The 12,930-nt window shown below is 43.7% G+C and overlaps 1 protein-coding gene across 1 annotated transcript; it reads right to left on the bottom strand.

Annotated features, from left to right (window-relative positions):
- Window positions 1–2,690: 2,690 nt before the first annotated feature.
- EBPL (EBP like) lies at window positions 2,691–11,591 on the bottom strand. The gene is made up of 4 exons (XM_066593594.1): window positions 11,362–11,591; window positions 9,749–9,818; window positions 7,915–8,053; window positions 2,691–3,681 (listed from the first exon to the last, which is right to left on the bottom strand). The coding sequence occupies exons 1-4, from the start codon at window positions 11,548–11,550 to the stop codon at window positions 3,441–3,443; spliced, it is 639 nt and encodes a 212-aa protein (XP_066449691.1). The 5' UTR covers window positions 11,551–11,591; the 3' UTR covers window positions 2,691–3,440.
- Between the last annotated feature and the right edge of the window lie 1,339 nt (window positions 11,592–12,930).

Here is a 12,930-nt window from a genome sequence, read left to right as displayed (position 1 = left end):
GTTCCAGATGTGTTCTTTTTTCAGCCGAATGACAGCGTATCACGCATCTCCTTGTGTATTGCGCCCGCATTTGCGCACCCCAAATTGACGTCTATGGGGACCTTTGGGGACAAATGTGCAAAAAAGCAGCGTGTGGTGCTTTTTTTTTTTTTGCACGACCGAAATGGGTGCGTAAAATACAGAAATGTATTATTCTCTGCGTATTGTGCACGTAAGTTCTACACGCACAAATACACCCGCATGTAGGGGCCCGAACTGAAACAATTTTACTAAACATACCCATAGGATGAACACATTGGCCTCATTTGTCAAAATTGTCAATAGAGAAACTGGCCCTGTTGTCCAATCAGAGAGCAGCTTTCCTTTTTCCCAGAGCAATACGAACTATGTTGGCAACAAGGTCAGTTTTGATGAATGAGTCCTTTAGAGTTTTTTGCAGTCAGTGTGTTTTTTTCCCCCTGCACCATACCAGTATGTTCACACGTTGGGGATTCTCTACAACAGAAAATCTACAGCAAATTGCGCTGATTTGATGCACATTTTGGTGCAAACTCTCTTTAGATTTTGATTAAAAACAAGCAACAAACATCTAGACCTAGAACTCGCTATTCCCATAGACTTCCTAGAAGTTCCTTCTTTTTAAGTGTGGGTAAAAGTAAATCAACTGGATGTGGGACTGTAGCATCATCGTCTATACAACATTTTTTCCCACCATCTTCCTCCCAGTTTCAGCCGTGACGCCTTACATGAGCACTACAGTAACTGATATGGGCATAGTGCGTACAGAAATTGATGTAATAAGTGCGCTTGTTATAACACTATTGGGAGTTTCCCCTACAACTCTACTGAATCAGAACTTGGGGCCTACTGCAGTCTGGATACCACAACTAACCCCCATAGCACCTCCTTTTTTTAGGGCAGTCGAGCATACAGCTTCACGACCAAGACAAACTGAAGTGGAATCAGAAATAGGCCCTAACGAGCACGCCGTAGAAGAGCACTTCTTCATTTTGTCCTCACACAAAATTCTTTTATGTTTGATGGATCTTCTTTCACTAAAGACATTGCCATGGGTACAGCATTTGCCCCTGTACATGCCAGCCTATTTCTTGGGTAGGCTCAACTATTGCCTTTTCAGGTTTGAATAATATACAAATCACATCCTTTTTTGGGGCAGGTACATTGAAAATATTCTGATTTTGTGGGACAGTGATCGTAAATCTTTCCAACAATTTGTCAATGTTCTTACTGCAGTATTAAGGATATAAGGATGAGCAAAAGACAATTTTTTTAGACTTGACCATCTCTATTGATTCCAATGGTAATAAACAAACCAAGATCTTTCGAAAACCCATGGCCACTAATAGTTTTGTACTGTGGCTTAATTGGCATCTCCCATCCCTTAAAAGATACACCAGTGAGCCAATATTTAACAGGAAGAATATACAGCTCAAATGAGGTTGCTTTTCAAGCGGGATGTAATGTATTTGGTAATTTGAAGTGAAGGGGATATCCCACAAAACACCTTAAGAAAGCTTACCAACAAGCTAGATCAGAACCTAGGGAGCGTTTACTAGACCAGAGTCTTAATAAGGATGATAATAATAGACAACTCCTGAGAGGTGGTGGTACCAACAATGCCTATGTAGATTAAGTTAAGAGAATTTTGGGTAGGCATTGGTTTATTGTTCTTTTGGATGCTGCCAGCTAGACCTAGCATCACGTATAGAAGGGAACCTAACCTTAGGGACCTTTTAGTACATCGTTTATTCTCAGACCCTCATGTGAACCGAATTGGCTTATATCAGTGAATTTTGACAGATAGCCTTGTGGTGACTTCCCTTTTTGTTCCTTTGTCATCAAATCAAAATTCTTTATCACCCCTGTAGATAACAGGAAATATAAGATACAACAATTCATCAATTACAAGAGCACAGCTGTTGTGTATATGGCACAATGTGCGGGCCTTAGGGGAATATGTTTGAAAAATACAAAAGAGAAAAGAAAGGGAAAAACACCAGCTTACCAACCAATCTTGGCCTAGGACAGAAGCACGGACACGTTTGACTAGGTGCAGCAAGGATGCAAAAAGTAAAAAAAGGAGGCCCGGTTCATCCAATGGGAAACATTTATAAAAGCACTAAACATTAATTTGATATGCTTCTAAAAAAAATTTAAGGTCATGTAGACCAAAAATGACCATATCACCCTAATTCAGGGGCCTTGTGTGGCGCAGTGTTAAGGCAGCAGAAGGTAGTCCTAAGCTCTCACTCACGACCTGAAGGTTGCGACCCTGAACCATGCAGGGATTGAACCCGCGTACAATCCGTGCATGGTTCAGATAGCCGGCTCAAGGTTGTTTTTACTTCCCTAATAGAGATAAGCGAGCATGCTCGGTTAAGGAAATTACTCGAGCGAGCATCAGCATTTTCGAGTAACTGCCTACTCGTCTGAAAAGATTCGGGGGGCGGTGGGGGGGAATGTGGCGGAGATCTCTCCCCCCCGCCGCCCCCGAATCTTTTCGGACGAGCAGGCAGTTACTCGAAAGTGCCAATGTTCGCTCGAGTAATTTCCTTAACCGAGCATGCTCGCTCATCTCTATTCACTAACTTTTTTTCCTAAGTCGGCCTGCTGTGGGATTTGAATCTTCTGATCACTTTAGTGATAAATTGCAAAAAGTAAGAGGTTAATTGTATTAAAGAAAAATAAATGTATTGTATTTTTTTGCCACATTGTGTTTTACAATCTTATAAATGAGATTAAGTATTAAGTAATCTCCTCCCCCCCCCCCACACTTTATATATACACACACACAAGAAAATTCACAGATTTTTCCAAGATTTGGAGAAGAGAATAGTAAACATTAATGGCTGTGAGATAAATGCTAGAAGATGATTCTATTAATTGTACTGCCTCTTTGTGGCCAATACCAAATACCAAATTTCTTAGGAAAAGGGAAAATAGGCAAACTATGGTGTGTATCATTGCATTAATAGTGCTCTGCCCATAAAATCCAAAAAACTTACAAACTCTACTATCATTGACATGTTCAAGAAAATAATTGAACTTTCTCAAGTGTAATTAATTACTCATAAATCTACTGTAGACTGCTTTTTCCTTACATCCTGAATACTGTCACTACTATTAACATTTTGCTCGGTCTGGCATGTGAATGAACTAGCTCTCTCTTCCTCTTTCCCAGCAGGAAGTACCAGCGCAGTCTTAAGCTTCGAGCAGCCGATGCCAGTAAATATAATCTTGTCTCTCAGTGCTCAATAGGTCATTTTCCCGCAAATAATAACACAAAGTGATAAGTGTATACAAAAGTGTGGAGACAAGTGTATAAAAAATATAAAATGACATCAATTAACAAGAGTGAAGCGGCATGACACAAGGAATCAGACAATGACATTGTAGTTAGAATGATTTCCACTATATCCTTATCGTGACTTTTTGCCAATTGGTTTTCTGCCAACATGAATTTTTTTAAGTTCCACCCAGGACTGCAGTAGTAAGAGGCCAGGAACTGCAACCCATATGCCATTGAAGAGCACTAAATAAATCCACAGATACAGAAAGTTTGAGGTATTTAGATTCGGGCTTCCAATTAACCAGTCTGGACAAAATGTCATCCATCCTCCATATAGCTCGCATACACAAAGAGTGATTTGTATGAAATGCCTGAAAAACAAGAATTCGATTAGTAGTAAAAAGGAAGCACGTCAGTTTAAACCATTCTCAGGGCGTAAATATACATCTTGGGTGGAATGCAATTCCTATGAGTGGACATACAGCACCATCCATAGGATGTAAATGTATCACAAGGATATGCAATCATGTCTGGTCAAGGGGGTCCTGACCACAGTCGCCTATGCTGATCGCATTGACGCTTTTGCCACTTTGTGTCTTGTCAGCAGTAATTGGCTTTCTCTGGTGTTCACATGGTTGACTCATTATAGCTAGTAGCCAACCATGTGGCCACTGGAGATAGCTAAAGTGGTTGTCCCACTTCTAGTTATTTAGCTGAAGGAAGTGGACAGCTCCATGCATTGCACAGTGGCCCAGGTGGGTACTGTAGGCTGGGTCCTATTAAAGTGAATGGGACTCAGCATGCAGTACCAACTCAGACCACTATGCCATGTACAGAGCTGTCTGCTTCCTGCTGCAAAACAGATAGAAATAAGAAAATCCTTTAAAAATAGAGCCAGAAGAAGTGAAGCAGCACAGCACTTTCTTGTGCTGTCACCACTTCATTATAGCAGTCAGCAGGGACGACAGTGGTTGTACATTTATGGCATCAATGTCTCCCCTGAGATAACCCCTTTAATTGCAAAATGTAAAATTTAATATAAAAACGCTCACTGTGTATTCCTGTGCTTATCTGAAAACCTTTGGTCCAAATTTCAATAATGTAGTGCTGGAAAAAAAACTGATGGTGAAACAAGCCATGCAAAAGCAAATAGATCCGACCTGCTGAATAAAGTCCCAAAAAGTTTATTGAGAGTTCATAAAATGCTGAGGCAGATTCTGCAGACCCCAGTCTAGCTTATAATACCGCGGTAGTGTAGCAATATTACAAGTCGGGCTGAGGTCTGCAGAATCTGCCTCAGTATTTTATGAACTCTCAATAAACTTTTTGGGACTTGATTCAGCAGGTGGGGGGGGGGATCTACTTGCCTTCACATTAACCCCTTTAATCATAAATCTGGACATGGCAGCGTTGGACTGGGGTGCCACTAAAATTCATTCTTGGGGCTCACTGTATAGTTACATGTAAATCCGAACTGTTCCCCACTTGCAGGTTCACCAGCGATGCACACTGAGCTGCATGAACAGCAGTTTCCTAAATCATTCTCTTTCCATGGGGCAGAGTTCCAATGACAACCTTGCACAACAGCATGAAATTGAAAATTTTCCACCACTTCTTTCCAAAAGCAGAACAAAAGGTAGTTGCCAGCGGCAAAAGGAGCAATTCTGATAATAAACATTAGCGAATTGATTTATAAAGTGGCGTGACATATCTTCCCCCGTCTATTTTTTACTTATTTGTCACACCTTAATAGTTTTCAAAAACTAAAAAGAATATAAAACAATTATAACCTGATGAAACAAGAAAAAAACAACTTGAAATGCTCAGTGGAAAAAGTTATCCAACACTAATGACCTGTGTGAAAAGATAAAATTCTCCCCCAAACCTTAAAGGGGTTTTCCAGGCCAGAGTTATTGATGACCTATCCTCAGATTAGGCCATTAATAGCAGATCAGTTGGGGTCTGACACCCAATACTGCCACCGAGCATCTGAAAAAGTGAGCTTCCAGCTGAAAGGCTCAAAATGCTGTCTGTTCAGCAGTGGCCCGGTATGGTAAAACGGGTTTTCCACTGAAGTAAATGGGACACAGCTGCACTACTAGACCCCCATTGATAGCATTAGACTGGAAAAACGTTATTTTTTTAACTTCGTTTTATTAGCAAAATCCTGAAGCAGTAGAACATACATTACGGCATGTATACAATTACTGATACTTCGTTTTTGACTTCTAACAAGTTTCCGTCAATACAGTATTAGGGCTTATTCAGACGACCGTATATCGGCCGGGTATTCACGCCCGGCCGATATACGGCGTCCCTCTCTGCAGGGGGAGGAGGCTGGATGAGCCAGAAGCAGTGCACTGAGCTCCTGCCCCCTCTCCGCACCTCTGCACTATTTGCAATGGGAGAGGGCGGGGTAGGGGTGGAGCTAAGTAATGCCACTTTAGGGTCTAGAGCTAGAGGGATCGGTAAAAGTCTGGACAGGAAGATAAACACCTCATTCCAAAGTTCTCCCACATGGGGGCACCCCCACATCAGATGCCAAAAATCGGCATCCAGCTGGTAACATCTGTGACATGTGGAGGTGTCGGCTTTACCCATCTTTTGCAGTTGGTCTAGCGTGAGATATGCCTGGTGTAAGATATATAATGGTATATGTTTGTTATTAATTGCTGGTGACACCCATAGGTGTGATTCCATTATCTCCTGCCAGTCTTTTGATGTTAATGTGGGTATGCTTGTTTTCCACTTATCATAAATAGAGAGTGGGTCAAGGCTTATCTTGGCGGACAACAAGTGTGTGTAAAGTGCTGATATTAATCCACTAAGTCCCTGTGATTTAAGAATACCTATTGTTGGGTATTTGGAAGTTTTGGTAGATTCCGGTGGAAACTGTGCATTCAAAGCATGTCTCAACTGAAAAGTTGAAGTCTAGGTACTTTTAGATTGTCTTGTAATTATATATAGGACAGCAGTATATTATCTGGAAAACCCTTCTTAATACCTGGCTGCGCCACCTTCATCTACAACAACCAAGTGCTTGAAAGTGATCCAAGGTGGCTGAGTGAAAACAACTCTGCAAGGAACAGTGGGCCAAAATCCCTCCACAGCAATGTGAAAGACTTATCTCTAGTAACTGAAAGTACTGCTGGAGGTGGCCACAAGGAGGGTCATGGTGCTCAAGGCTGAGCTACATACAACACTTAAAGGGATTTTCTGGGCAAATTTTATTGATGATCTATCTTCAGGATAGGTCATTAGTAGGTAATCACTGGAGATCCGCCACTCAGGATCCCTAGTGATCAGCTAATCTTCCAACCCCAAGTCAGACGGAAAAGTGCCATAGAGGGCTTCACTCCAATATAAATCAATGGGTGCTGAAACCTCCTATTACGGTTCTGGCATCTCTGGTCGGATGCGGAAATATAATAGGAGGCAACGTTCCCATTGATTTCAATCAGGGTGAAGCTTTCTATGACACAAGCGACGACTTCCAGCTCTGCTGCACTGACAGCGGATTGGATGATCAGCTGTTGTCAGTGATCCTGACTATCCTGAAGATAGGTCATCAATAGAATTTGCCTGCAAAACCCCTTTAAAGGGTTATTCTCATCTCAGAAATTGATTATGTACTGCCTCACCATGTCTCACTGGCTGCAACAATCAGGGTGGGAGAGGTGGTTGGGTTTACGAAGATAACGGAGCTCTCTGCACATAGGGCTGACACTTTTTTCACCAATAAAAGCTGGTAAAAAAAAGGAAAAAAAATGTAAAACACTAATTTTTGGGGTTTTGCTTAACACAGACTGTGAGTTGACTCTAGCTGTGCATCCTGTGCTTTGCCGTCTTAATACCTCCCATAGGAGAGAATTGAAGATAAGGGGCTTGAAGGACAATTATTTCCTCTTTAGGGCAGCAGATGTATATCTGCCATAGAGCTGCAGAATATGTTGGCTCTACATAACTAAAGATTATTATTAATCTGCATTTATAGCTCCCGCAGTTATGTACATGGATTATCCTCATGGAATAAATCTAATTTGTGCACAGATTTCCTGCCGTGGAATCTGCTTTAAGATCAAGAAGTGGCATATGAGTTCTACATCAGATTTTACCATGGGAATAAGGCCTTACAGCTAGAGATGAGCGAGCATACTCGCTAAGGACAATTACTCGAGCGAGCATTGTCCTTAGCGAGTATCTCCCTGCTTGGAAAAAAAAAGGTTCGGGTGCCGGCGCGGGTGACAGGTGAGTTGCGGGAGTGAGCAGGGGGGAGCGGGGGGGGGAGAGGGAGAGAGAGATCTCCCCTCCGTTCCTCTCCGCTCTCCCCTGCCGCTCCCCGCCCGCCGCCGGCAGCCGAATTCCAAGCGTGCAGGTACTCGCTAAGGGCAATGCTCGATCGAGTAATTGCCCTCAGCGAGTAGGTCTGCTCATCTCTGCTTACTTACAGCCCATTTAGGACACTTGACTGCACTTATGAGGGATTCCAATCATTAGATGGGTAAAAGTTCCAATTCCACACAATCATTTTGTATCTGTATGATTATACAAGTCATTGCATGCTGTATTTGCTCGGATGATTTCCACTACTCGAAGGCTCTCACCTGTAGTACTTATCCTTTATGATGGCGTATGTCAGCACTATAGCCAAGAGTCCGTCTACAACAACTGTGAGGATCTCCAGTGATACTATAGTGGGGTCTGAATGGAGCCAGCGCTCATCTGCTTTCCCATATTCCTTCCCTGTCAAGGCAGAAAAATGTCACGACAAGAGAAATAATTTCTGCACAATATATATATATATATATTTATTATATATACATACACACACATACATACAGCATACAACAGCATAAAGGGTTAATACAGGTAATGCAATACAAAAATACCGGATCATCAGGAAAACTTAGATGTGAACTAGTTCTAACTATAAACCCCGCCGGCCAATGGATGTCATGTTCAGATGACTACAATAGGGCCAGATTCACACCAACGTATACGCATTTGTAGCATGTTTTTGTGCATTGGGCGTATTTTACTGTACCTTTTGTGCATGCACCAATGTCCTCAGGCATTGAAATGGCCAATTAGTTTAATGAGTTCAAGATGTGATCTTTCCTCAAGTAAATGTGCAGGAAATACAGAACGCGGCGTATTTTTTTGTGTGACCGAATTATGCCAAATATGCGCATGTGAGCAAAACCATTGAAATCAATGGGTTCGATTTTCTACATAATGCGTGCTCACATTTTTTGTGAGCAAATGCGTTCGTGTGAATCCGGCCCAATGGTATCATCTGAACACTCAGGCTGAAGTTGGCCGTACACACATACTGAATGTTGGCTTAAGGATAGCAATAACATGGATGTTCGTCTAGAATGAGAATCTGAAAGGGTCAAGATCTTGGAAACTCCAGCTACCTGTACATCATTCCCTACAAGGCACCTGTAAACAGGTAGTCTAAAGCGGACATGGTCCTAAATATCTGTAGTGTTGGCTGAACAGCTGTGCATTTATCTTCCTGAAAATAGACATATGACTGTGCCTGTAGGGGACTCACCCTAAAGGGTTAAGATTTCCTTAGACTTAGGAAACCTGAGGTTGTATTGACCTCTAGTGGCCAGTTTGAAAAACAGCACCCAGATAATGCCTTCTGTGTGCTGAGCTTTGATAAGCTGTTTGAAAAGGTCCTGAAGGTTCTGGGGCGCTAAATAAAGGATTTTATGCTGCGTTAGAGTAGGAGAGCGCAGGAGACTTGTTAGCTGCAAAGAGGAGTTGCGGCTGGGGAACCGAGGAGTGATATCCTACAGGAAAGCCATGGGAATAGCAGGCTTAGCATAGACGTGGGTACCCCTTGTTGCACAGATGGAGACTGTCTAGGTCTGCCGGGTGACCGCAACAGAGACAGTGAAAGCCAAAGTTACAAAGGAGCTGCCAACTGAAGAGTGACGATCTGTGGGTGAGAGTTCAGGACTGTGACACAGATACAACAGATCAAGGCCCACCAGCAAACATTGAGAATGTCTGCATCATCAGGTTGTAAGTGAGGTCGGCCTTATTAAAAGCCAAACAGTGTGCACACCCACAATGCCTTTCTAGGAACTAAGCAGACCTGCTAAGAGTGTAACACGACAAACGCCATTCTTTGGGATAATGTCAATTGTAAGGCTCGAATACATAGTGCGGAACTGTGATTTTTATCAGAATTGAGCCCAGAGCTATTGAACGACAATATTACAGTTTTGCAAATCCACCGGTTGCGGAAAGGGTGTCTGTTTCATGCAGGAAGATATGTAGTACAGTGATTGGGGTCATGGATTTATACAAGGTGCCAGACAATGCAATTCCTGATAGTAACCATAGCCACTGACATATTAAACCTCCTGATCTGCCCTAGGTGTGACAAATGTGCCATGTATTACCCAGGTGGATACTTACACAGAGAGGCCAAAGCCCCATCAGATGTGGCAACTGTCCCCACTAAGGAAAGGTAAACGAATGGTCCCTCCTGGAAGCACAGAAACACGATATGCTGATTATTGCTCTACTCTGTCAATTGCATACTACTGACAACACATGATTAAATCCCAGCGGGTTGTCAGCTGAACATCTTGAATATAGATGAAAATATTTTCCAGGCCTTAAAGAGTATCTGCCCTTTCAGTCTGCAGCGCTCATGCTAAGTCGGCCATTTTTGGCTCCTCCTGGTAGCTGCAGCCGATAACGACCGATGGAGCACAAGCACTGCAGACTGAAAGGGCAGATACCCTTTAAAGGGGTTTTCTAAGCGATTTTTATGGATGAGTTTTATTCTGAGAAGCGGTCATCAATAGTTGATCCGCTGGCATCTGCCCTGACCGGTCAACTGTTTGGGCGCTTGCTGTCACAGGCAAAACACACAGGGTACGCAGATTGCTCTGTTCCCTGTGCAATGGCCAGTGCTGGTGAGGGAAGGCGCAGCTGTCATTGATCACCACTGCCGGCTATTTACACAGGGCTCAGAGCAATCTGCTTATGCTGCGTATAAACATGGGCAAATCTCCCAAGCCTCATATTCTGTAGTTAGCTAGATCGGCACATGGGGGGAATTTAATCCTTTGTAATCCAATTTTGGATTCAGGGTTTCCTAGGGGTTTTTCTCTTTCTGCCATTATACAATGGCGCCATCTGCTGGCTAGAGCCAGTACTGCGGTATGGGACATGCTGTAGAGGCCACTGACAACAGGGCAGCCAGTAATATACAATAAGAATACCCTGCTGGACGTCTTCTGACATCGGAGCTGTACAGCCTTCAATTAGAATGATGTCAGACAGTGGATTGGAAAGGGTTGATGTAATCAATCAGCAGGGGCGTAACTATAGGGGATGCAGAGGATGTGGTTGCAACCCGGCCCCGGAGCCTTAGGGGGCCTATAAGGCCTCTCTTCTCCATATAGGGAGCCCAGTACTATGAATAAAGCATTATAATTAGGGGCCCCGTTACAGATTTTGCATTGGGGCTCATAAGCTTCAAGCTATGCCTCTGGTAATCAGTATTAGGATGTTAGAGTCCTGGACATGTTCCTTAGAGTGGCTTCACAGGGGCATATTTGCGTGTGCAATATGCATAGAACCCATTGATTTCAATGGGTGTGCCTACATTTCCTCTTTTGGAGCACACATTGCGCACGCGTGGAAAAAAGACGTAGAATACTCTACTTTTGTACACATTTGCGCATTAAAGGGTCCCTATAGACGTCTATGGGGGATGCGCAAATGTGTATGCAATATACAATGGGAGGCGCAATGCGCTGTGCAATTGAACGGGAAAAAGACCACATCTGAAATGTATTAAGGCTAAATAGTTATTTAAATCGGGACGTGGTTATGTCCCATGTGCAAAAAACCATGCCATGCAAGCGCAAAATGTACAGTAAAATACGCTGATACATGCACAAAAAAGACCCATTCATAGCGCAAATACATTACGCTGAGTCACGTCCAATTGCATATACACCTGTATGAAGCTGCCCTTATATATGAGATATAATGTATGCACATTTATTACTCACCAGCGTGAAGTGCACAATGGCATCATAGAAGAGCCAGACCAGCACCCATCTGTCAGTGCCAGAGCACCTTTTGCCCAGGCGTTGGGCCAATACGTAACCCAATGCCAGCTGAGCAGCACAAGCTACCAGGGAGTACACAGTGACTGCACTTACAAGTGGTGCCCCCTCTCCCTGCCCAGCAGCTGCCATGGCTGCTGATCCTGGGGATTCCCTCCTACACTGCAGGTAAAGCTTTGAGTACAATGTGGAGGGAGGGGGCACTGGCTCTGGGCGCACAATCCCCCACCTACTGGCAGAGCTGAGTGGCTGCATACTGGATCTCCCCATGTACAATCCTCCCCCAGCCACTCCCATTACTAGACTGATGGAGAGGGGGGCAAAGAGCAAGCCTGCGGAGGGTTGGAGTATTCATCACGTGTTGTGAAGGTTAGGGGCGAATCCAGGGTTTTATTTTGGGGTGGGGACTTTCAGTCGGAGAAGCTCCCAACCGTCCTGAATGTTACATGTACAGAACAGTTGGAGTATCTTGCAGAGGGATTGGTAGGGGGTCTATGAGGCAACTCCTCCTTGTGATCTGGAGCATCTATGGGAAAGCTGGGTTACAGGCGGCTCAGTGTTGAGTTCAGGCCTCCAAGGTCCTACCGAGTCTAGAGACCGAATGTATTGTCAGTGAGCTACAAGGCTGGGTTCACACAGGACGGATTTGCTGCGGAATTTCCGTGCAGATTGTCCGCACGGCAATTCCGCACGTGGTGAAACTTATAGCCACTCAGTCTCTGCTGATGAGCAGTGGGACCTGGGAAAGCTGGGGTACAGCGGTGAGCTTACCGGTAGTTGTAATCAGGTTTTCTCACCGCTCAGCAGCAGAGACTGAGTGTGACTTCGGGCTCCTTCACACAAGCATAGGCATTTTTTAGAACAAATGATGCTTTTTTTTTGCACGTGTAGCATTGTGTTTTACTGTACTTTTTATGCCTGAAGAGCATGATCATCTGCACGAAGCGAACAAGACGCACCGCTTGAAATGGCTAATTAGTTCCAGATGTCTTTTTCCATCAGAATTACGCAGCATATTACACATCTCCTTGTGTATTGCACGCCCCCCAATGACTTTTATGGGGACCTTTGATGTGCAGATGTACAAAAAAAAAAAGTAAAGCATGCTGTGTTTTTTTTTCACGACCAAAACGCACGCAAAATATGTGTGAACTAACCTATTGAAAGCAATGGATTCCATTCTCTGCATATCATGTGTGCAAATATGCCTGTGTTAATGTTCCCTTAAGCTACCTACACACCGGCAAGCGTTATATCGGGGTGAGAAACTCAGCACAATATTGCGCCCGTAAGCGTGCGGTTTAACCAATCCTCTCGTATAAGTTTCACACACGATACAGGATTGGATGTGTTTCCCTTTGGTTTCAAGGGGAAACACATCACTCGCAATCACAGCACATGGCATTCGAGAGCCATGCAATGCATTATAGGTCCCATTGAAATCAATGGCGACGCGTTCCGAGGACCGAGACGAGATAGGACATGTTGCTCATGTATGTGACCCCGTTCAAA

The sequence above is a fragment of the Eleutherodactylus coqui genome, chromosome 1, assembly GCF_035609145.1.
Source record: "Eleutherodactylus coqui strain aEleCoq1 chromosome 1, aEleCoq1.hap1, whole genome shotgun sequence".
Classification (NCBI taxonomy): domain Eukaryota; kingdom Metazoa; phylum Chordata; class Amphibia; order Anura; family Eleutherodactylidae; genus Eleutherodactylus; species Eleutherodactylus coqui.
The sequence above is the reverse complement of the archived record's forward strand: the minus strand, read 5'-3'. Positions and strand labels throughout refer to the sequence as shown.